This window comes from Acinonyx jubatus, chromosome B2 (genome assembly GCF_027475565.1).
Source record: "Acinonyx jubatus isolate Ajub_Pintada_27869175 chromosome B2, VMU_Ajub_asm_v1.0, whole genome shotgun sequence".
Classification (NCBI taxonomy): Eukaryota; Metazoa; Chordata; class Mammalia; order Carnivora; family Felidae; genus Acinonyx; species Acinonyx jubatus.
Genome location: NC_069385.1, coordinates 17,084,739 through 17,109,977, shown reverse-complemented (window position 1 = coordinate 17,109,977; position 25,239 = coordinate 17,084,739). Strand labels below are relative to the sequence as shown.

General features: G+C 38.6%; 2 protein-coding genes and 1 long non-coding RNA gene across 4 annotated transcripts in view; 1 reads left to right on the top strand and 2 right to left on the bottom strand.

Moving 5' to 3' along the window:
• The window catches only part of KATNA1 (katanin catalytic subunit A1), a 42,403-nt gene extending 34,357 nt beyond the window's left edge, over positions 1-8,046 (bottom strand). The window contains exon 1 of the mRNA XM_027056653.2: positions 7,766-8,046. The gene's annotated coding sequence lies outside the window, so the exon portion shown is untranslated. The remainder of the gene's footprint in view (positions 1-7,765) is intronic.
• Positions 8,047-8,073: 27 nt separating this feature from the next.
• Positions 8,074-11,237, top strand: LOC128315478 (uncharacterized). The gene is made up of 2 exons (XR_008298275.1): positions 8,074-8,288; positions 10,683-11,237. It is a non-coding gene; the product is annotated as an uncharacterized LOC128315478 (long non-coding RNA).
• Positions 11,238-15,253: 4,016 nt separating this feature from the next.
• The window catches only part of LATS1 (large tumor suppressor kinase 1), a 32,592-nt gene continuing 22,606 nt past the window's right edge, over positions 15,254-25,239 (bottom strand). Inside the window, exons 5-7 of one of the 2 annotated variants that reach the window (XM_015085428.3) lie at positions 23,383-23,565; positions 23,077-23,183; positions 15,254-19,145 (exon numbers count right to left, since the gene is read on the bottom strand). In XM_015085428.3, the coding sequence (XP_014940914.2) occupies positions 18,636-19,145; positions 23,077-23,183; positions 23,383-23,565 (800 nt within the window). In that variant the 3' untranslated portion in view covers positions 15,254-18,635. Of the gene's footprint in view, positions 19,146-23,076; positions 23,184-23,382; positions 23,566-25,239 lie in introns of those variants that run through there. The other variant, XM_027056651.2, reaches the window with a different exon arrangement.

Genomic DNA, 25,239 nt, shown 5'->3' with positions numbered 1-25,239 from the left:
GTCAGTTAATGTTGACTGATTTTGGCTCAGGTCATGATCTAAGCCCTGTGTTGGACTCTGTACTGGAAGTGGCTGGTGCCTGCTTAAGATTCTCTCTCCCTTTCCCTCTGCCCCTCCTCCTCCTCCATGCATGCTCTCTCTCCCTGTCTCTTTCTCTTGCTCTCAACAAAAGAAAATCCATTCTGATAATTCCTCATTCTAATGGACAAAAGGACTTCATACGAAAAAAGTAAAGAGAATAAAGGACAATTCATGGAAGGGAAAATCCAAATGGCTACAAGTACAGATACTATTAACAGATGAATGCAAATGAAAGTAATCAGAAACCCCTTTTACATTCACCAGATTAAAAACAAAATGGTAAATCTAATAATACTAAGTACTGGCAAGGATTTGGGAAAAAAGAAACCCTCACATATAATGTGTAGACATAAACTGGTATAGTCATTTTGGAGAGCAATCTGGCAGTACTTAGAGACATTACATATGCAAATATACTACAACCCAGAAATCCCACTCTTCTCTAAATATTCCAGAGGAAGTCTCACCCGCAGCTCCAGAGACTTGTTTTAGGTGTTAATGACAGAATTATTTGAGAAATCAAGGAGTTGGAGGCAATCAACCTATTCCCTGCTAGAGAAATGGGTAAGAAAATGTGGTGGATGCATACTATGGAATACCATGTGGAAGAGGAAGCAATTGACAAAATTTAAAAATAGCAACATGCATAGATCATTGAAATACAGGGTTGGGTGAAATAAAACCCAGACACAGAACAAGATTTAGATCACAATAGCATTTTGTAAATTCAAAATATATATACTATATAAAACACTCTTTTGTCAGGGATATATACACATCAAAAAACACATATTAAATATATTAGAGTATCTTTGGAGGGTAAGATACAGAATATAAGTGGAGAAAAAAGATGAAGGCTAAGGAAAAAACAAATAATACACACTACAAAAGAAGAGTCTTATATCAACATATAGCCTCTAAGATGCCCCCTGGTATCCCTACCCTTGTGTAATCACCTTCCCTTGAATATGAGCTTGTTAATAGACAGAATAAGCAAAAATTATGGAATGTCACCTCTGAGATTTGACTGTGACTTCCATCTTGCTCACAGCCTCTTGCTGGCAGCTCTAAGCTGTCCTGTGCAGAGGCTCACATGGCAAAGAACTGAGGGGGACCCCAGGCCAACAGCCAGTGAGGAGCTGAATCCTGCCATCACCATGTAAGGGAGCCTGGAAGCCAATCCTTCCTCAGTTGAGTCTTGAGCTGATTGCAGCCATGACTGCTACCTTGATTACAGCCTGGGAAAGACTCTGAAGCACAAGCACCCAGCTAAGCCATGCCCACAGCCTAACCAAAGAAACTGTGAGATAAAAGTTTGTTGTTTCAAGGGACTAAGTTTTGGAGTAATTTGTTATGAAGAAATACAGCTATGAACTAACTCAAGACTGAGCATCTGAGGTCCAAAAGACAAAAAATTCCATGACCTAAATAGTGATTCCATGGAATCATGACCACTCTAAATATTTCATCTTGATAAAAGCTCCATGCCCAGAGACCATGGCTCTCTGTTACTTACTGACCGATCCCCAGCACCCAGAGCCATGTCTGGCACACAGCAGATAATCAATCTTTGAAGGAACGCATACTGCCAGGTTTTTGTTATAACCACTAAGATTTCTTACCTTTGTCCAGTTCCTGACCCTCAGCACTCTCACATTCCTTGGTCCTCAACTCTTCCTGACCAGAACTGTGTGATGGCTCCTACCCTGAAGCTATAAATGCCCTACGGTGACACCTAGTCTGGGAAACGATGTTAGAAGAGTAGAGCTGGGGCCAGGCGCTGGCAGTAAACAGTGGCTCTAGAGGAGTTGGGTGTCAAGCCTCTATGTCTTTTCCTTAACTGACCCCCTCCACATCTTTCTTCATGTCCTCCTACTAAAAAACAAGTTCTAAATCAAGTTGTTACTTATACATAGGTGCCTCCCCCTACTTTTTGTTTTGAGGGCCATGATTCAAAATCCCAAACCTCGTAGAATTCACTCCAGGCCTTCATTGAAGGTTCTGTGTTATGAGTACTTCTAGTCAGATAAAATTCCTTAGCATCCAATGAATTGGCATTTTCTAACAAACAAATGTAAAAGTCAATCCAAGGCCATATTAAAAATGACCTGAAAAATTCTTGATTGTCAAAGAAACAATGTGTTTACTGAAAATAGTATCAGGGGCACCTGTGTGGCTCAATTGGTTGAGCATCCGACTTTGGCTCAGATGGTGATCTCATGGTTTGTGAGTTCAAGCTCTGCATCAGACTCGTAATGCTATCCGCACACAGACCAGTTTGGATCCTCTGTCCCTCCCTCTCTCTCTGCCCTTCCCCCACTTGCACTCTCTCTCTCAAAAATAAACAAACAGGGGCACCTGGGTGGCTCAGTAGGTTAAGCTTCCGACTTCAGCTCAGGTCATGATCTCACAGTTCATGGGTTTGAGCCCCACATCAGTCTCTGTGCTGACAGCTCGGAGCCTGGAGCCTGCTTCAGATTCTGTGTCTCCCTCTCTCTCTCTGTCCCGCCCCCACTTGTGTTCTATTTCTCTCTCAAAAATAAATATTTAAAAAAATCAATAAACATTAAAAAAATGTCCTTAGTTGATTAAATGTGAGACAAAAATAAATTTTCCTATTCGTCCAGTAGTCTCTAAGAAAGCTTTCTCAAATGAATATCAACACTGCAAATTTATGAGATTCTCAAATGTCCAAGAATATAACCTTATCATTTCTAAAACTACTCTGCAGAAGTACAGAAATGAGGTCTACCTAGCACAATATCTGGCAATTAAAAAAATATTTTTTTAAGTTTATTTATTGTTGAGAGAGAGACAGAGCACGAGCAGGAAAGGGGCAGAGAGAGAGGGAGACACAGAATCTGAAACAGGTTCCAGGCTCTGAGCTGTCAGCCTGTAGGGCTCTAATCCACAGACCTTGAGATCAAGACCTGAGCTGAAGTCGGATGCTTAACCAACTGTGCCACCCAGGCACCCCAATATCTGGCAATTTTTGAAGAAATTAATATATTTGGAGAAAAGCCTATTGACCAAATTTTTTTTTCAACGTTTTTATTATTTATTTTTGGGACAGAGAGAGACAGAGCATGAACGGGGGAGGGGCAGAGAGAGAGGGAGACACAGAATCGGAAACAGGCTCCAGGCTCTGAGCCATCAGCCCAGAGCCTGACGCGGGGCTCGAACTCCTGGACCGCGAGATCGTGACCTGGCTGAAGTCGGACGCTTAACCGACTTAACCACATGCTTAACCACCATGAACAGTAAAGACTATCCACTGGTTCAATTAATAGAACACTTACAAAAATGAGATTGTCCACAGGGCAGCTGGGTGGCTCAGTCAGTTAAGCATCCAACTCTGACTTTGGGCTCAGGTCATGATCTCTCAGTTCGTTCACTCTGTGCTGCCAGTGTGGAGCCTGCTTGAGATTCTCTCTCTCCCTGTCTCTCTGCTCCTCCTGCATGCTCCTTTCTCTCTCAGAATAAATAAACAAACTTTAAAAAAAAATTTCCTTAAATAAAAATAATCAGATTGTCCAGAAAGTCAGATTCATGATTAGACATTATCAAAGAGAAAAATAACCATAGGTGATGCCTACTTTAGGCATCAACCAACCTGTTGGTTGGTTAAGAACCAACCTTTTGCTTACATGGCTTGTGCATTTATTTTAGCTGATGACTAAATCAATTTATCTAAACTAAGTAAGATGCAACATGAAATTTTAATTCAAGTAACAGAGTCAAAATTTTTACTTTATTTTATTTTTAAAGTTTATTTCTTTATTTTGAGAGAGAGAGGGAGACAGAGAGAATCTCAAGCAGGCTCCACACTGTTGGCACAGAGCCCAACTTGGAGCTTGAACCCATGAACTGTGAGATCATGACCTGAGCCAAGATCAAGAGTCGGACACTCAACTGAATCACCTAGACACCCCCAGAGTCAAAACTTTTAAATAATAAAAAATATTACAGAAAAATTTCTAACAAACTTAATATTTGCTGTGGTGTGGTATCTCCACAAAGAGACTTAGACTATTGTTTTCTCCTTCAGGATTAGGGGAAAGAAGTGATCAAAGAGACGGAAAAAGAATAGGCAACAGATCCAGTGAAGAAATGGGCAGGGGCACCTGGGTGGCTCAGTTGGTAGAGCGTCCGACTTCAGCTCAGGTCATGATCTCATGGTCTGTGAGTTCAAGCCCCGCATCAGGCTCTGTGCTGACAGCTCAGAGCTTGGAGCCTGTTTCAGATTCTGTGTCTCCCTCTCTCTCTGCCCCTCCCCTGCTCATGCTCTGTCCCTCTCTGTCTCAGAAATAAATAAAACATTAAAAAAAATTAAAAAAAAAAAAAGAAATGGGCAAAAGACATGAATAGACACTTCACCAAAGAAGACATTCAGATGGCCAACTGACACATGAAAAAATGCTCCACATCACTTATCATCAGGGAAATACAAATCAAAACCACAATGAGATACCACCTTACACCTATCAGAATGGCTAACATTAATAACTCAGGCAACAACAGATGTTGGCGAGGATGCGGAGAAAGAGAATCTCTTTTGCATTGTTGGTGGGAATGCAAGCTGGTGCAGCCACTCTGGAAAACAGTATGGAGGTTCCTCAAAAAACTAAAAATAGAGCTACCCTATGACCCAGCAATTGCACTACTAGGCATTTATCCATGGGATACAAGTGTGCTGTTTCAAAGGGACACATGCACCCCCATGTTTATAGCAGCAATAACCAAAGTATGGAAGTATACAAAGTATAACAACAATAACCAAAGTATGGAAAGAGCCCAAATGTCCATCGAAGGATGAATGAAGATGTGGTATATAAATACAACGGAGTATTACTCGGCAGTCAAAAAGAAGGAAATCTTGCCATTTGCAACTATGTGGATGGAACTGGAGGCTATTATGCTAAGTGAAATTGTCAGAGAGAGACAAAAATCATATGACTTCATTCATATGAGGACTTTAAGAGACAAAACAGATGAACATAAGGGAAGGAAAACAAAAATAATATAAAAACAGGGAGGGGGACAAAACAGAAGAGACTCATAAATATGGAGAACAAACTGAGGGTTACAGGAGGGGTTGTGGGAGGGGGGATGGGCTAAATGGGTAAGGGGCACTAAGGAATCTACTCCTGAAATCATTGTTGCGTTATATGCTAATTAATTTGGATGTAAATTTTAAAAAATAAAAAATAAAATATAATCCACACACACACACACACACACACACACACACACACACACAGAATAGGAACAGATGCAAACATCTGAGTTCTAAGATTCCTACTCTCTCCCAAAACAACAAATATGGGGACCTCCCTACTCCACACCTAAAAAAACGAGACCATATCAACTCAATTTTAAGGAGTTAGACTGGGCTCCACTAATAAGTGCAGTTTTTACTGTAATGTGCATAGGTCAGTCATTCAAGAAATATTTACAGAGCACCTACCCTGTTGCAAGGAATCGCACAGAAGACAAAAATAAGAATTAAACCTGAGCGCCTGGGTGGCTCAGTCAGTTAAGTGCCCAACTCTTGTTTTCAGCTCAGGCCATGATCTCACGGTTTGTGGGTTCAGGCCCTGCATCAGGCTCTGCACTGACAGCACAGAGCCTGCTTGGGATTCTCTCTCTCCCGCTCTCTCTCTGCCTGTCCCCCGCTTGTGCTCTGTCTCTCAAAAATAAATAAACTTAAAAAAAATGAGAATTAAACTTTTAAAACCTTGATGTTTAGAAGAAGGGACATCATTTGATCTATCCTAGGTGTTATTCTTTACTTACGAAAAAGAAACAAGCATAACATATTATTAAGCTCAGGCTAAAAAATCAACATCAATGTTAAAAATATTTATCTGTAAAACTGATGTCCTAAAATAAAAACAAATGAACCTCAATCACACATTTGCTTGAAGGCATTTCAATAAATCAAGTGTGTGTAACTCTAAAAGTGACAACACACTATTAAGCAACGTTCAGAATGTTCATCTCTGGGATATAAAAACAACCATAATACTGATTTACAGTCAGTCATTAATGATTATGAAAAAATACAATAAATGAGTGACCCATGACCAATTACAGCATGGCATGCATTTTTCTTACCTTTATAATCATCATATGATTAATGCTCAAGAAGCATGAGAAAGTTATCAAAAGAGTGCCAAAAGAAAAAAAAAAAACTGCTCAGGAAAAAATAATACACATATATATATTTGGTAAACTTTCTCTCAGTTTCCCCTGAATAAAACAAAAATAAATCAGTGAATATAACAATTAAAATGTAATTTAAAAGCTATATTCAAATTGTGCCAATAAACACCACAAGCAAAATCTATTTAGCATGTTATCAACACTGACCATATTGATTTGATACACTATCTTTTTAACCAGTCAGTAGCTAAAAAGAACCCAAACCACTGTTGTAAAGGGAAATTCAATAATGTTAGTACAGTAAATTCTACAAAATTCTCTAATTCTTAGTATTTGTCAGAACGGTGACACCAGTATCAAAATATTATGCAGAATCTGTTGTATAATATGCCTACTATTGAATCTGTAAAATGTAAAAGATTCTCCAATAACCAATGCCATGGAAGAGCTGTGCATAGCTTTCCACAGTCTAGGAATGTTGGAAATTGATCAGCACTTCCCCCACCCCCTCTTTTTTTTTTTTTTTTTAAGGCATGATACAGGCCACAAGTTAATAGCAATACAAAATAAAGAGTTCTGCCACTATTTCTGTGTGAGAATTTACTGATTACAGATATCATCTCCTTTGGAAAAGACAATAGGGCTGCACAATGAGACATTTAGGCCTCTGAACTTTACAAGAATCTTTCTTGCCACCGGGGTGTTCTATCATTGTGGCAAAGATCTATCGCACACATTCTAAAACAGAAGGAATGTTTCCAGCAGTAACCAAAGGTCTGATTTCAAAGAGCAACACATAAGTGAATGCTTTGAAGAGAGAAAGATGCAACATTGTGCTGCTGGAATTTAGTAACTGATATAAAAATGGCACTTGGCAGTTAAAAGAAAAAGTTATTTTTTATTAAATAAGGGTTGAGACTATTCACTGTAAGGCACTTAAGGGTCCACGTTTATCTCTAACTCCGTCACCGTAGAATATGCCATATGAAACGATGTTTAGAGGGATACATTTTCTAAAGTTCCAACTCTAAACAAAAAGGGCCAAAAGCCTCCCAGAGCACGCCTGGCTCCAGAATAAATAAGAAAGAATATCCTCAACGCTATCACACCAATCCAATAAAATGTAAGAAAAGAAGCTGCATCCCAATGTCAAGGCTTTCGAGGTTTTTCAGGGGTGAGGGTTTGGGGACGGGGGCGTGGATGGATTCAGGAGAAATCCGCTCAAAAAAGCGAAGAAATAAAGAAAGACGTGTTTTTCCGGCCAGAGACGTCTCTAATGACACAGGCCTAGAAATGGGATCGCCAAGAGCCCCCCAAAGTCCTCGGCTGGACAGGATTCCTCAGGCAGGGGAACCGTCACCTGAGCCACAGGTGTCAGCGACAACATCAAGACCTCGGCGCAGGCAAGGGCAGGCTCACAGCGGGATGCGCAGAGGGTTCCCATTGTCCGCCCCTAATCCCTCGTCGAGCTGGCCACGGGAGTCGGGGATCCCAGGGCACCGGGAGAGGGAACACTCACCTGTGCCTGCCGAGGCTCCTCGGGAAACCGCCCACCGCCAGGCGGAGGGGAAGGGCCGTGCGTGGCTCGAGGCGGCAAGGAAGCAGGGCCCAGCCCAGTCCCAACCCCTCTGCCCCGTTCACGGACCCAGCACTGCTGGGTTCAACCGTCACAAGCCCCGGCGCGGCTTCTCCTCGCCGAGAATTTGAAGGCAAACCCGCCAGGGTCACTTCCGGTGCTGGGGGTGGCCTCGTCTACTCCGGCGCACGCGGGGCGACGCCCCGGGAGCGAGGACGCCGGGCAGCGTGCGCGCGCCGGGCGCCGGGCGCAGGCCGGGGCCTGGGCAGGGCAGGCGGGAGCGCGCTTGCGCAGTGAGCGCCGCCTCGTGGAGGCCGTCAGGGTGGAGGGAAGTGAGGGTTGAAAGGTTGTAACCGTAGCAGGTATCCTACCTCGCTATTTTTTTCGAAGTTCTTCCTCTTTTTTCCTCCCATTTGGTTTTCTCCACACTCCTCAGAGGATAGGAAGTCAGAGTGTCATTTTACAGGTGAGTGTCAAGGGCCAAATGATTTGTTTGTGACAAAGCCAGTTTTAGAACCAAATACGCAGAATTCCACTGGAGGCGCCTGTCACGGCATAAGATGAATAAAATAGGGAATCGGTAAAGAAAGATATTCGGACCTGCTGCTAGTGGAATTTTATTTTCTTGAAGAACAATTTTTTTTTTTTGGTCATCGTTTTAATACAACCAGACAACACACAATACTATGAATTTTCACAATTTATAGATACGTACTCGACAGTGCTATTGGCCGTGCTTCGTCCAGTCTTAATCGCCATCTTCTCCCTCCACCTAAGGTGGAATGAGGCCCTAGATAACGTTTTCCTGTAGGAGTGCATGGGAATTAAAATTCTAATCTTAAATCATCTCAGTAATTTAACAAAGATTTATATAAAGGCAATTCAAGGAAAATATGTCCATTTAGTCCACAAATATTTATTGAGCAACTACTATGCTATTGGCATTGTTGTAGGCATTGATGGATCAAAACAAAACAAAACAAAAAAACTGAAGCTTAAAGTCTTACCTAAGTAGAAAATAATAGTTTTGCTATGGTGGCTAGGAACTGAATTGTAATGAAGCACCGGAAACTATATAACTAGTGTATCTTAAAAAAAACAAAACAAAAAACAAAACAAAACAAAAAACAATTAGGGGAGGTACATATTAATTACCCTAGTTAGGATGAATCAACCTTCATCTTTTATGTATGCAAATGTATGGTGAATTAGAAAGCCCATTTGTACTTTGAAAACTTCTCAAAACAGGGGCGCCTGGGTGGCTCAGTCCGTTGAGCGTCCCACTTCGGCTCAGGTCATGATCTCACAGTTCGTGAGCTCGAGCCCTGCGTCGGGCTCTGTGCTGACAGCTCAGAGCCCGGAGCCTGCTTCCCATTCTGTGTCTCCCTCTCTCTCTGCCCCACTTCTGCTCTCTGTCTCCAAAATAAATAAACATTAAAAAAAATTTAAAAAAAAAACCTCAAAACAAAATGAATACATATTATATGATTCTGTTTATATGAAATTCTAGAACAGGCAAGACTAATCTATAGTAATAAAAAGCTGATCAGTGTTTGCCTGAGGCTGGGAGGAGGGATGGAAAAGGATTAAACTTCATAGAGGCATAAGGAAATGTTTTGAGGTGATGAAAATGTTAGGGTATTGGTTACACAGATGTATATATTTATTAAACTTCATCAACGAATACACACAAAATGGATGTGTTTTATTTTATTTTTTAAGTAAGCTCCATGCCCAGGAAGATCCCCTGGGATCAGTGTATGCCCCAATGACTGAGCCAATCAAGCACCCCAAAATGGATGCATTTTATTGTGCATAAATCATACCTCAATGAAGTTATTTTTTTTTAATGTTTATTTATTTATTTTTTTTGAGAGAGAGATAGTGCAAGCAGGGGAGGGGCAGAGAGAGAGGGAGAGAGAGGGAGACAGAGAACCTGAAGCAGGCTCCACATTGCCAGCGCAGAGCCTGACATGGGGCTTAAACTCAACAAACCATGAGATCATGACCTGAGCCAAGGTCAGACGCTTAATCAACTGAGCTACCCAGGCGCCTCAGTTCATTTTTAAAGTAAATAAATAAATAAACCTCCAGAGTGGCTTACATTCACTAGTTCCATTTCTTCACTAGTTGTACTAGTTAGGGAAGACGAGGCTAAGCTGTAGTAACCGCTAAATCAGAGGTTTCAAATGACAGGATTTGTTCTTTTAAATGGTAGTATAAACATTTTCCCTTACACCAAAAAAAGTGTTTCATTCCAGGATAAACTGGCTTTTTGGGCTAGCTAGATGATCCAAAAGGCTGGAGAATATGAAAGTTAAAAAAAACAAAAAAAGTGCTTGAAAGCACCGTCCTTTGAGGACTCACTCTCCTTCAGGCAGCAAAATGTCAAAAAAATTAACTGGCTCAAAAATTATATTGAGAAATCAACAGGAGGAGTTAGTTATAGCTTGGAGAAAACAATTTGAGAACAGATGACACTAAATGTGGCTAGATTAATAATTCTGAAGTTTCCCTGGAGTTGTTATTTTTTTTAATTTAAAATATTTTTAAATGTTTATTTATATTTGAGAGAAAGACAAGTGTGCGAGCAGAGGAGGGGCAGAGAGACAGAGACAGAATCCGAAATAGGCGCCAGGCTCCGAGCTGTCAGCAGAGAGCCCAACATGGGGCTCGAACTCACAAGCCGTGAGATCATGTCCTGAGTCGAAGTAAGATGCTTAACCGACTGAGCCACCCAGGTGCCCCTGAAGTTTCCCTGGAGTTATAATAGAACTCTGAGTTTACCAAAGGGGCCATAAACTTGTGCTCCTTTTAACACAATTTTTTTTTTTTTCTCATTTACTCTCTATGTTCATAGCAGAGTGGATGCAGGCACTGGAACCCTTGGCAGTAGGGGGGGGAAAATGAGATAATCTGCACAACTTGTCTGGATATGACACCTGCTACTTCTGCCCACATCTCATTGGCCAGAGTAAGTCATGTGACCAAGCCTGACTTCAAAGGGATGGGACTGTGCAACTCTGCAGTGTGCTCTGAAGAAGAAAAAGAGAATGTGTGTTCCACAGTCATGACTACACTAGACATTTCTTCTTTTACAAGGGTGGCTCCTACAACCACCAGCCTTCTAAAGTGATTGTGTCCAAACTGGGACTCAGAAAATTATTTATTATTATCACTCATATAATAATAACGAGTGATAATAATAAATCTTCAATAGGAAAAATGGAGCCATGCAAGTTTTCAAATGAAGGCATAAGTTATATAGCAAATAGGGACATTAATTTGGCAGCTGTGAGTAGGAAGGTTTGGAGGGGAGGAAGAAGATTGGGAGACTTGCAAGAGGTGTGGTGACGTGGAATTACACAGAAAGTTCTAGAAGAAATAAATACATTAAATCATTTTTTAATTTAAATTTTTATTACTTACTGTTTTATTTCTTAAATTTAAATTTAAAACAATTTCCATTTCATCAGAGAAATCTAAAAGGACTTTTCAGACCACTTTATTAATTGTACTCACCTGGTCGATTGCATCTGGCAGTCCTTTTTCGCATACTTCAAAAATTTGAGCCATCTCTTAGGATACAGAGTATATATATATGAGAACATTCTTTTTTTTTTTTTAATGTTTATTTTTGACAGAGAGAGCATAAAAGCAGGGGATGGGCGGGGGGGGGGGGGGGAGGGAGACACAGAATCCAAAGCAGGCTCAAGGCTCTGAGATGTCAGCTCAGACCCCGAGGCAGGACTTGAACCCACAAACCATGAGATCGTGACCTGAGCTGAAGTCAGATGCTCAACCAACTGAGCCACCCAGGCCCCCAGAGAAAATTCTACCCATGAGTAAGAATACTGAATTTCTATATTCTGTTAAAATATTTGCAGTAACCAACTGGGACAGATACCCAGTGTTGTTCATTAATTTTATTATAGGGGTGCCTGGGTGGTGCAGTCGGTTAAGCATCCGACTCTTGATCTCGGCCCAGGTCATGATCTCACAGTTCGTGGGTTCAGGCCCCGCATCGGGCTCTGCACTGATGGTGCAGAGACTGCTTGGGATTCTGTCTCTTCCTCTCTCTGCCCCTCCCCTGCTTGTGCTCTCTCTCTCTCAAAATAAATAAATAAACTTTAAAACATTAAAAAAAAAAACCCCACTTTATTATATACACCCTTCCATCACAGTCCTGCTACTCCCAGACTGCTGAATGCTACAGGGGGAAAAAAAAATCACACCACCATGAAGATTGATGCACAACTTTGTAACTTCCAACCCACCTGAAGCATATTTTTCTTCATGTTTCACCTCCATTCTCTGTTACTCTTGACATTAGTTATTTCAAACTTTCACCACTTTCCTCAAGCCAGCTACCTACCCATTTCTGTCATCTCAGGAAATCACTACGTCTCCACCCTCAGAGAAGATAGAAGCTATTAATTAGGTCGAAATTCCCTCAACTTGCTCCCTGAGGCAGAAAATGCCATCCAGCCACCAAATACTCATTTTCCTTACTTAGTAACAGAACCAACTTGACGAAATTGGGCCATCTGGAATAAGAACCACATTTCCAGACTCTTACGCAGCTAGGTGTGGCCACAGATCTAACTTCTGGCCAGTACAAGTGTTATGTACAACTTGGAGGAAGGCACCTTAAAGGGAGGGGCCCTGAAACTTCCCCTTATTCCCTGTCACCATCCCCTCTTTTTATCAGATTAGAACAGGGGAAAGATGGGAGACAGTATGTATAAGCAGCCCAGTGCTGACATAAGTAACCTTTAGGATAGAAGCCCTATGATGGAGGTGGCAGAATTGAACACGTGAAGTGTGGACTGCCAGCTCGGATGTTGTATTTCTAAGCAGTGATCGTTTGCATTTTATATGCAGCTAAGCCCAATTCCAGTACTTTTACCCTCCAATTTACACATGTCTCTACTTCACACTGCCCTTTGTTTTTTGCCTCTCATTTCAGTGAAAGTGAATCTTCCTTTGTCTATGCCCAGGTCCCTCACTTGAACTTAGATTTATTTCCACTTTATGTCTTTGTATTTATATGGTTAAAACTCAAAAATAATACAAAAGATTATATAATGAGAAGTCTTCCTCCTATTCTTGCCACCCTAGAAATCCAGGTCCCATCCCCAGAGACAATCAATGATATCCAATTCATTAATTACCTTCCAGATGTCTTTTTTTTTATCATACATGCAATGAAATAATGCAATTTATTGGCCCTCTCATGAGCTTTCTCATATTCTGCCAGTTTATGTCTTCAAAGGACAGTCTCTTTTTGTTATTTTTTTTTTAATATTTATTTTTGAGAGAGAGACCGAGCACAAGTGGGGGAGGGGCAGAGAGAGAGAAAGACACAGAATCCGAAGCAGGCTCCAGGCTCTGAGCTGTCAGCACAGGGCCTGATGTGGGGCCTGAATCCACAAACTGAGATCATGACCTGAGCCAAAGTCGGACACCTAACCAACTGAGCCACTCAGGCGCCCCTCTTTTGGTTATTTTATAGCTTCCATTTTCTTGTTGGGATTTCCTATCTTTATATTTGTTATGAGAGTACTTTTCTTTAGATCATTGTGCATAGTTATAAGAGCGATTGTACTGTCTTTGCCACTTCCAGACGTTAGAATAGGATCTTAGAGTTGACCTCCACTGTTCGTTTTCTTTTGAGACTAGGTCATATTTTTTGTATTTCTTTGTAGGTCAGGTAATTTTGAAGTGTATCCTGGATATTGGATATGTTGTGTTATATATCCCCTGTTTCAAATCTGTGATGTATCTCTGGAGGTGGTGTTTGTTTGGGTGGTGGTTGTTAAGCAGGCAATTAGATTTGATCCACTTTCTGTTGGGCAGCACCTCAAATACCAGTTTAGTCCTTTTGTTCTTGGATTCTTCCTCACAGATGTGTGGCTAATGATTCAGCTAGAGATTTGGGCCTTTCTCAAGCAATGTATCTTGAAAATTAGATACCCCTCGAGTGCCACTCCTCTCTGCCAAGGGTTGTCTTCGATCCAGAATCTGCCTGCTCTTGGTTCCACTCAGTATCTTTAGGTGGATGTTTTTGGATTTTCCTCCGAGTTTAAAGTAGTTATATGAGATGAAGTCAATCCAGTGAGAGCTTACTTGGTCATTCCTTTTCTCTAACATCTCAGTCCAGGATGGACATACAGCCCTACATCACACAGTCTCTCAGGTAACCAGGTTCTATTCATTTTGTTGATCCACCACCAAGGTGTTTTCCTAGCTCTCACGATCAACAGTCACCAGTCTGTCCCTGTTCCATACTGTGGGAAAAGGGGAAAAGCAAGTGGAGGGCAAGCAGTATCAACTTTTAAGTGTATAAACTTTAAGTATCACATATGCTCATATCCCAAGGGCCAATCACGTGGCCACACCTAATTACAAGGGAATATGAAAAACATGTGGTCGCTTAGGACAGTCAAAATTGGACAGGGATGGGGGCTCTATTCGTAAAAGACAGAATGGATGTGGGGGAACGAGAGCGGCATGTGTCATGAGTCAACCACTATGAGAGCTAAGTTCTCATGAGAACCCCTTTTTCCAATACAGAAAAATTTAACCCCTCTCCAGGGGAAACAACTCAAAGTTCCACCCAGATTCTGAATCCAGCAGTATGTTTCAGATCTCTGGATCTTCTAAGTAGGAAGAAGGAGAGATTAGATATTAAAGAGAACAATAACTGCATATATTTCAGACATAAATTTGATATCTCTTCTCTACCCTTCACACACATAAACAGATACAATTTTTGTGTGTTTGGCTTTGGCATAACAAAGTAGAGTCACAAGCATACCAAACAAGGGTCTACAATGTAGTATAATGAATCATAGGAATAATGCAACTTACATCAACTATACAACAGCCTCATGTAGACCAAATACAATTTTATAAAGAAGTGCAAACATGAGGATAAAGGACACTAAGAGTGATGGTAATGCTTGAAAAAGGATAAATAAAACTAAAAATGTGTGCATCTGCAGAAAGTTGATTTTTACATAATATCAATATATGTATTAGAATTATAATATCAATATATGTATTTTCTCTGGTAGGCAAACATGTGATAAAGGACTGCAAATAAAGGAAAAGACATTAGTCAACTACATATTTAAAAAATTTTTAAGTGGACTCAAATGATACTAAATGAGGAGTTTAATAATTAGAAAAGTTTAAATCTGTGCTGATCTAAAGGAAGCCTTCAACACGAAATATATATTGTACTTATGTTGGGCAAAATGAAAACATTTTACTGGGTTACTTTACTCAGTTTGCCTTAACCTAACTAGGTATTATCATTATATATATTTTAATTCCAAAACATCAAAGTTTTAATCACAAATTTTCTCTAATAAAGATTAAAATCAAACTACATAGATGGCTTAAAAATCAGCTTTCCACACATAATTGAAAGATCTGAATTCTTTTTTTATTATTATCCCAGCAAATGTTACACTAGAGAAAATGATTGGGAAAATACAAATACAGTCATTAAAAACACAGGCTGATTATTCATATCTATTACATTCAGAAGTATGCAAAACAATTTAGTTATATTGCAAAGCTGTAATTCCTTTTCCTAACAAAGCATTATTTTATAAAACTGTAGTACTGTATTGATTCAATTTTAATACAAAATACTTATATACACAATACAATATAAAAGTAAACTGTGGTATAGTGCCTTCCACAAAGGGATATATTAAGGCGCTTTACAAACATACCAATATGTTGACTCAAATTACTTTTTGCTTTAGATTAAAACAAACAGGCTAAATAAATGTTTCACTTTAAATACCAAAGGGATTTTTGTTTTTTTGTATATTAAAGAAAAAATTTCTAAAGTACCTTAGGTAACAGCAGCAGCAATATCTAAAAATCCTCCCACTGTATTCTCTAATTTCTAACATATTATTAAGTCAGAATAAAACATTTCCACTCACAGTTTTGCACTTTGCAACAGCAGAAGGTAATAACTTTTTTAAAAAGTCAATCTCAAAGTGACTTCTTAGTCATACATTCTATGGTTCCTATTACAAATAAGGTAGAAAAGATACAGCAATAGGGCCTGCCTTAGGATGTCACTGGACAATACATAATAGTATCTACAGTTACATAATTATAGAACACATTTTATAAATACTATTAATATACATAAAAAGGGGGTAAGTATAAGAAAGACAGCAAGTTTTCAAATGAGTGGGAAAATGATTTTAAAAAGAAAACGTATAACCAATGTTTTCACTCTATTTCAATTGAATGCATATAGATTTTTTATGTTGTTCTCCTATTTTTGGTCAGGAAGCACCAGATTCTATGCTAGAAGAACCAGATACAGTTTGGGAATAGGAGAGCTAATAAGTATATCCAAACTGTTAGAACTGCAGACACTAAAGGCTTGCTTTAGATAAACACAGAAAGCTCATATCGTCAGAGGAAAATTTAAAAGAACACACAATTTGTAGTGTCAACACAGATTTTGTGGGGAGAAATGGGGAGGAGACAGCACCCTAGTTTTCCTAGAACATGAAGGTAACAAAGTTGGTTCTTACGGCATTGTACCACAATCCAGAAGTAAAACAACCAAGTGGAAATTTCAATAAATCTGACTGAGAAAAGCCAAAGAGCCAGAGGGATATCTTAAAATTTGAGTAGTGAGCTAAAAATTCTTGAACTATTTTGTTTTGCACAGGATTTTATACGACTAATCAAATGTTCCATGAAGTGAAGACTGCCAACTCAGTATAGTGCCTTTTCTTACAATTCTCTAATGATTAGAAGTCCTTCAGAAATATTTCCGTATCAAGCCTGTAACAAGCCAAACATGTATTTCAATGCCCTCAAGTGTATGTTTAAAATGCCTTAGTGCTATACCAGCGAGAGAAAGGCATTCCTAGGGATACGTTATCACATGTACAGAATTTTTCCATCACAAATTATCAGTGTTTATACAAGATGTGCTAATCTGAGTACTAACCAGTAAATTTAAAGCAAAGTTCTGAGTTTAGTGTATCAGTGTTCTTACAGGACAGAGGTCCTTAACCAAGTTTGTGACAGTTTTCAACATGTCCAGAATCCCTAAGACTGCACACAGCATTATATGTGTGTGTGTTAATGTGCAATTTTCTGGGAAAAGAGTCCGCAACTTTCATCAGACTCTCAAAAAACCCAACAAACCCCCAAGACCCACCACTACACACAGTGGGGTATGCAGTGGTTTACAAGCTGAGCTCTGAGACAGCCACCTATGGAAAGGTGCAAGTGCGAACTAATGAATCTTCTTTGCCCTCCCCAATTCAACTGGAACAGCTTTGCCTTTACTTTCACTTACATATAGGATTTCCACTAGCTTGTTTCCATTGGTTTGAAAATCACTAAAATTACGCCTCTTCTTATCTACACATATACAATTTTGATAAAACAATTCCCTATCAGAGGAGCTTAAAGGAAAGGAACTAAAATACAAATTTTACTAATGTCAGAATAGAGCCCTTTTCCCCTTCCTAAAAAATAAGCTAAATGTATTTTGGTATGAAACCACAAGTGTTCCTTAAAACCTAAACATTATACATATATATATATATATATATATATATATATATATATATATATAAAAAATAGGCATGCTGAAAAACGTATTATTTAACGTTAAATTAAGTCAGGAGGATTTGAATTTTCTACTAAGACCACTATATAACTTTTTCTAATTACTAACAGACACCTTAAGAGTTAAATAATTTTTTCTACCCATAGGTAAAATACTGCCAAATAGCCAGATTTCCTTTGCCAATAACAACTTGTATATACAGCACTGTTCTGAAAGAGGAAACATGTAACATTACTGATGACATAATCAAAACTGTCACTATGCAGAAAAAGTACTTTTCTAGTGAATACCCACAAATAATTTTTCTACTTAAAGTTTCTTATGAAACTGAAAATAATCTTTCTGCTTAGGATGATAGAAACTTAAAAAAAAAATTCGAAGTAAAAATATGAAAGATCTTAGCATCCGGTATTGTAAATTTTGACTTATGGCATCTTTTTTCCCTTTTAAAACTAGAAGCAGCATTAAAAATACCAGTATAGAAAGAAAAATGGTAGTGCTTTGCTTCTTTTAAAGTCAGTAATTCTTGAGAAATAAATGCTAGAAGAGTAAATATTCCACAGAGGGGAAAAATAAGAAAGAGAAAATGCAGTATTTTTTCTTCTGATGAGCATACTGTTTCAACCCTGTATTTCTTAATTACAAGATGTAAATGATCAGATTAGCCTAAGAACACTCATCACCATAATGGCTTAATTTCTATAGCTTATTTTGTACCAAAAACCAGGATATGGGGTAAAAAAAAAAAAAAAAAAAAAATCTGTAAATGTGGGGTACATTTCATATTTGGTTAAAGCAAGATAAAACTAAAACTGTCTTTCAAAAAAATTTCAAATATTCTTGTCTTTTAAAATTATTTAGTGTATGTACAAATAGATACCAGGTTTCTCCTTTAAACAAAGCACTATTTTTTTTTTAAGTACTTTAAGTACCAAGAACTGACTATAATATTCAGTTCATAATTTATTTTCTTTATAACAATTTTTTTTTCTAAATTACTGATTAAAAAGGCTGGAATAAATTAACATTTAAAAAAGATTTTCCATAATTTAGGAACATAAAATATTGTACACAGAGCACTCATACATAGCTCTGTCACATTTGCATAATTTTACTCTCGGAGCCTCAAAAAACTCTGCGTTTCAGGTCTTTTTGCAAATCCTCATTACATTTCCTAGTGTGTTAAACATACACTAGATCACGATTTTTGATCTCTGAGCCTGTGTGTTGATCATCTTCATCTGACTGTTGCTCTGAGCCTTGTGAATTAATATATTCATATTCAATAGGCTTTGGATAATTATATGGGTAGCCATTGTCATCAAAAAACCTCCGAAAGGTAAATTCATAGAAAGCATGTTCAGGGTGCTTTCCATTTTTATACCATCCGTTGAGAGTGTCATTTACATTTTCTTCCTCATTATCATCACTCCATAACTTATCAGGATCAACAGGATCAAAATTTGATGTATCTGTTGGGTGTGTGATTTTAGGAATGTATGAAGCAGATTGCTGTCTCAGGTCACTGGAGAAATCAATTGTTTTAAAAAATGGATGAGCTTTTATTTCATCAGCTCCATTCTTGCCTAAGCGATCTTCTGGTCCTCGGCAAAGTTTAATAATAAGATCAGAGGCTTCAGGACTCAGTTTAGCTTGAGGTGGAATGTGAAGAGATGTTTGCCAGTTGATAACCTTTAAAGAGGATTTTTTAGAAATTAGGAGGGAAGAGGTAAATAAGAAAAAAAATGTCCTCCAAGTTTTATACCAAAGTCTTACCTATTTTTATCTTTAAAAATAAATTGCACAGTATTCTGCCTTCCTTACCTTTAATAATGAATGAATCGCTGATGGGAAATAACCTTTCCTCCCATTCCCTCCCCCCCAGGCAACTTATACTCATACTTTAAGACTCACTGTAAGTTTTAGCTCCCCTGTTAAGCTCTTCTACCTATGGCAGAAATGACAATTTCCATTGCGCTGTCCCGTTCCATGTGTTTACCGGTATCATAGTACAGACTTCGTGGGACCTGTTCTGTCTATGTCCTTCTACCACAGATAAAATTCCATAAGGCTATAGATCATGTTTTGTCTTTGTATTTCTTAGTGCTTGGCAAGTTGCCTGGCACATCGTTAATAGACGTTCAATAAATATTTATTCTGACTTTGAATAAACCAGAATGAGGGAGAGAGGGAGGGAGGAAGGGAAGAGAGGGAAGGACGGAAGAAAGGTAGTAGGTAATCAAGAAATATTTTTTACTGTTGAGTTTCGAAAGTTCTTTTTATGGTCTAGATACAAGCCCTTTGTGGGAAATGTGTCTGCAAATGTCTCCCCCCAAGCTGAATCTTGTCTTCATTGTCTTAACTGTGTCTTTTGTATACTGAAAGTGTTAAGTTTTGATGAATTCCAGTTTCTCAACTTTTTCTTTTATAGATCATGATTTTGGTATCATTTCTAAGAACTCTTCCCCTAACCCTAGGCCATAAAGATTTTATAGTATTATAAAAGTATTATAGTAGTATAGTATTTATATTTTATCTCTGGATCGACAAACCATTTTGAGTTAATCTTTGTGTAGGGATGAAGTTTACATTAAGTTTCAGTACTTTCTGAATATGGCCGACCAATTATCCTACATTTGTTGAAATACTATTCTTTCTCCATTTGCACCTTTGTCAAAGATCAAATGGACATATTTGTGTGGTTCTATTTCTCTATTCTGTATCTTGTTCCATTGATCTATGTTTGTGTCCTTTTGCCAATATCACCCCGTCTAGATTACTGTAACTTCATACTAATTCTTAAAAGTAGTTGATTCCTCTAACTCTGTTCTTTTAAAACATTGTTTTCATTATTCTAGTTCCTCTGTTCACCCATATACATTTTATTTACTTTTAAATGTTTGTTTGTTTGTTTATAGTGAGAGCGTGCACACATGTGCATGCATGCGAGCAAGCAGGGGAGTGGTAGAGAGAGGGAGACAGAAAATCCCAAGCAGGCTCCATACCACCAGTGCAGAGGCCAATGCAGTGCTCGAACTCACAAACCATGAGATCATGACCTGAGCCGAAACCAAGAGACAGATGCTTAACCAACTGAGCCACCCAGGCGCCCTACCCATATACATTTTAGAATTGGCTCATCTGTACCTACAAAAATTAGGATGGAATCAAATCTATAGATTAATTTGGAGATAAGTGATAGCTTTGCTATGTTGAGTCCTCCAATCTATCGACATGGGATATGGTACATGTCTCCATTTATGAAGATCTTTCTTGATTTCTTTCATCAGAGTTTGTAGCTTTCAGCATAGAGATCTTGTTCATGTTTTATTAGATTTATACCTGCATATTTCTTTTTTTTAATGTTTATTTATATTTGAGAGAGACAGACAGTGAATGAGTAGAGGAAGGGCAGAGAGAGAGAGAGACAGAATCCCAAGCAGGCTCCAGGATCCAAGCTGTCAGCACAGAGCCCCAATGTGGGGCTTGAACTTACAAGTCATGAAATCGTGACCTGAGCCGAAGTCAGACGCTTAACTGACTGAGCCACCCAGGCACCACCCCCCTGTATATTTCAATTGGAGGAAACTTCTATGAATGGTACTGCTTTTATTTTTTTAATGTTTATTTATTTTTGAGAGAGGTGGGGAGAATGAGAGCAAGCACAAGCAGGGAAGGGGCAGAGAGAGAGAGAGAGAGAGAGAGAGAGAGAGAGAGAGAGAGAGAGATACAGAATCTGAAGTAGGCTCCAGGCTCTGAACTGTCAGCACAGAGCCCGACACAGGGCTCAAATCCATGAACCATGAGATCATGACTTCAGCTGAAGTCAGATGCTTAACTGACCAAGCCACCCAGGCACCCCTGAATGGGACTGCTTTTAAATTTCAGTTTCTGGTCATTTATTGCTTAAATATAGAAATACAATAGATTTTTATGTATTACCCTTATAAGTCTACAACCTGCTAAACTCACTTATTATTTCTATGAGTTTTTTCATAAATTCCCTGGATTTTCTATATAGAAAGTTATGTTGTCATCTCTGAATAGGCTAAGTTTTTATTTCTTTCTAATCTGTATGCCTTTTATTTCTTTTGTTGTTGTATTACCCTGGCTAAGATTTCTAGAACTATGTCTAATAAGACTGGTAAAAACACACATCTTTGCTATGTTCTTGATTTTGAGGAGAAAGCATTCAGTTTTTCACACGCGCCTGCACACATGCGCACGCACACACACACACATTTATATATATATATATATATATATATATATATATATATGCATATACTTTCATATACATATATATTAAAATGAAGAGGAAATAAAGACACTTTCAGACAAACTAATTTGAATCAAACCTAAGAGAATGCATTATCAACACACCTATACTTAAAAGAAATTTTAAAGGAAGTTTTAAATATATTAAAAAAAAATTCTTAATGTTTATTTATATTTGAGAGAAAGAGAGAAACAGAGAAAGAGAGTAAGCAGGGGAGGGGCAGAGAGAGACAGAAACACAGAATATGAGCTGTCAGCACAGAGCCCGACCTGGGGCTCAAACTCACAAACCACAAGATCATGACCTGAGCTCAAGTCGGACGCTTAACTGACTGAGCCACCCAGGCACCCCAAGAAGTTTTAAATATATTAAATGCAACGAAAGAAGTAGTTACAACTCAGGGGGAACATCATAGAAGAGATATCTTAAGAATGATTAAGAATGAGTTAGTTCAGGAGTTAAGCAGGTTTAAGAAAGTAGGGAGAGTTGTGGAAGATGGGAAAGAAAGAAAGAAGAACATTCCAAACAGAGGGAATGGTATGAACAGGGAAGGGAGTATAAATTTGGACTTTAATCCATGGACATGAGAACCACTGAAGGGTTTTTAATGGGACTGTTTATGACGACCAAAATTGTGGGCAGCTTCTCATTTAAGTCCCAGAGGTAATTTCAAGTGGAGATACAGATATTTGTTTGTTGTTTGGGGGTAGACTATGCATGGAAGGAAATAAAGCCAGGAGCCAGAAGGTGACAAAAAGTAAATTAGAATAAATCTGCACATAGTACTAAAGACTTCCATGAGAATGGAATGAGTATATAAGCACATGAGTGACAGTGTGATGACAGTGGGCTGACTGACACTAGAGTTCACTCCTGGAATTTCAGTGACTTCCTCTAACCTTACCAATTCATTCTTTTTTTTTTTTTTTTTTTTTAAAGTAAACTCTACCCCCAAGGTGGGGCTCGAACTCATGACCCCAAGATCAAGAGTCACTCTACTGACTGAGCCAGCCAGGCGCCTCCTTACAAGTTCATTCTTTTTTTTTTTTTTTTTAATCAGGTTTTGTTGTTGTTGTTTGAGAAAGAGAGAGGGAAGGGGAGAGAGAGAATCTCAAGCAAGCTCCATGCTCAGTGTGGAGCCTGATGCAGGGCTCGATCTCATGACCCTGGGATCATGACCTGGGCCAAAATCAAGAGTCAGATGCTCAACCAACTAAGCACCCACGTGCCCCACCTTACAAATTCATTCTTAAATTCCAGAATAAGATGTTCTAAATAAGGGATTGCTAAAAGTCTATGATATAGGGACTCTGACAAGTCTTTGGTATAGATGCTATATCTTACCTTCATTTGTGTTTCTAATGGTGTTTGTGCCAAGAAAGGAGGTTGACCCACCAACATTTCAAAAAGAATTACACCAACACTCCACCAATCACATAACTGTGTATAGCCTAAAATAAGATACCAAAGTTATAGTTATTCAGAAACTTTTTAAAAAGTGCTCAGAATACAATCAAAATATTAAATCACCAAAATGCTGTATAATTAATATTTTTATTATAAACCTGAAAAATAAGCCACATGTTAATTAATGTAAATTTCAGCTGGTCTAAAGGCCTATTGAGATTATCACAAAACTAATGTTTTTACCTGTTCGTAACAACACTTCAGGTGCAATATAATTGGGTGTCCCAACCAACGAATGTGCAAGACACCGCTGGTGTTGGCGTGCAGCTCTCCGCTCCAATGGCTTCAATCTATCTCCACATCGACAGTTAGAAGGGTCACCCCATTCATTACTGAAATCCATACTATCTTGCCGTGGATGGTCACCTATGTAGTAAGTATGTAAATAATAAATAAATAAATAAATAAAAGCAACAAGAACAAGAGTGAGCCTAAAGACTGTTTAATCTTTTGACATCATGGTTTAGAGTTAACAGTACTCTTCCCTTGAGACAAAATAAGACACAATGTATACCATATCACTGATGGTGTTTATTACTAACTACAGCCTGTGCTCCGAGATACTAATAGGACAAATGTTACTCTAAGAAAAATTAGTATAAGTTTCAGTAATTTACTCAATGTTAAGTGATGATAATTAAAGTCATGAGTTCGTAGGATCAGGAATTTGTTATGCAGACTGCTTCCCCTTACTATTCTGAACAAAGTTTCAAACAAATGAGATCAGTGTTTGTTCATTCAATAAATGACAACGACAAATAAGACAGGGATCTTCTTTCAGGTAGCTTCTCTGTATTGGACAAACACAACAAACAGATATATATATATATATCAATATATATGTAGTGATGCATATATATGCATATATATATGATACATATAAAAATATATATATATAAAAATAGTGATGCATCCCATTCAAAGAATCAACGTGAGTTAATATGACAAATGTACTAGGGTGGCTCAGGAAGACGAACTGAGGTGACATTTGTAAAAACCAGAGGGACTCAACCATTTGAAAACCAGGGCAAGACATTCCACAGAGAAACAACAGTAACAAGAGAGAAGACCAGTGGGGCTGGTAAATTAGGAGAGAATGGTGGACAATAGGAGTGGGAGCCGGTGCACCTGGGTTTAATAAGCAAAAGAAGTGGTTTGCCTTTTACTGCAAATGCAGTGGGAAGATACCAGAGAGTTTGAAGAGAACGACAAGATCTGATTTATGTTTCAAAAAGAAAACACTAAGTGCCATGTAGAGCACCAACTGTAGGGAGGACAAGCGTGAGGAGTGACCAGTTCAGAGGCTACCCTGACAGTAACAGTGGAGATGTAGAAAAGTGAACAGATCAAGGGTATTTTTAGAGGTGGAATAAACAGGATTTATTGATGGATTAGATGTAGACGGTGTGGGGAAAAAAGAATCAAGGATAACTAAGTGGGTGGTGGTAGTGCAATTTACTAACATGGGGAAGACTGGAGGGGGAGAAATTGAGAGTTGTTTATTGGCAATGTGAAGTTTAAAAGGCCTATTAGACACACACGTGAACGGGAGGGGCAATTTCTAGAGAGAGAGATTTCGAAGTCACTGGAATGAAATGGCATTTAAAGCCATGACTGAATGAAATCACCTAGAAAAATACAGCTCATATTTAAACTGACTGTAATAATCATCTAGGCAGGGTGCCTGGCTGGCTCATTCAGTAGAGCATATAACTCTTGATCTCAGGGTCACGAATTCAAGCCCCACACTGGGCATGGCACCTACTCAAAAGAGTAAAAAAATAAAAAGCAAACTTTAAAAAAATAAAGTACAATTTCTCCCCTCCAGTGAAGATTTTAAATCAGAAGACTGGAATAGAGCCCACGAATCATATTTTTAAGAAGAACCCCAAATATTTAGGGTGACTCTGAGGAGACAGGTTCAAGTGTCTCAGTTCTATCCACTTACTGTCAATCTACTTGGCTTCACAGAAACACAGAAGGCTAATATTACCTGAGAAGATTGCTGTGACCCTTAAATTAGAATATATGTAAAGAACC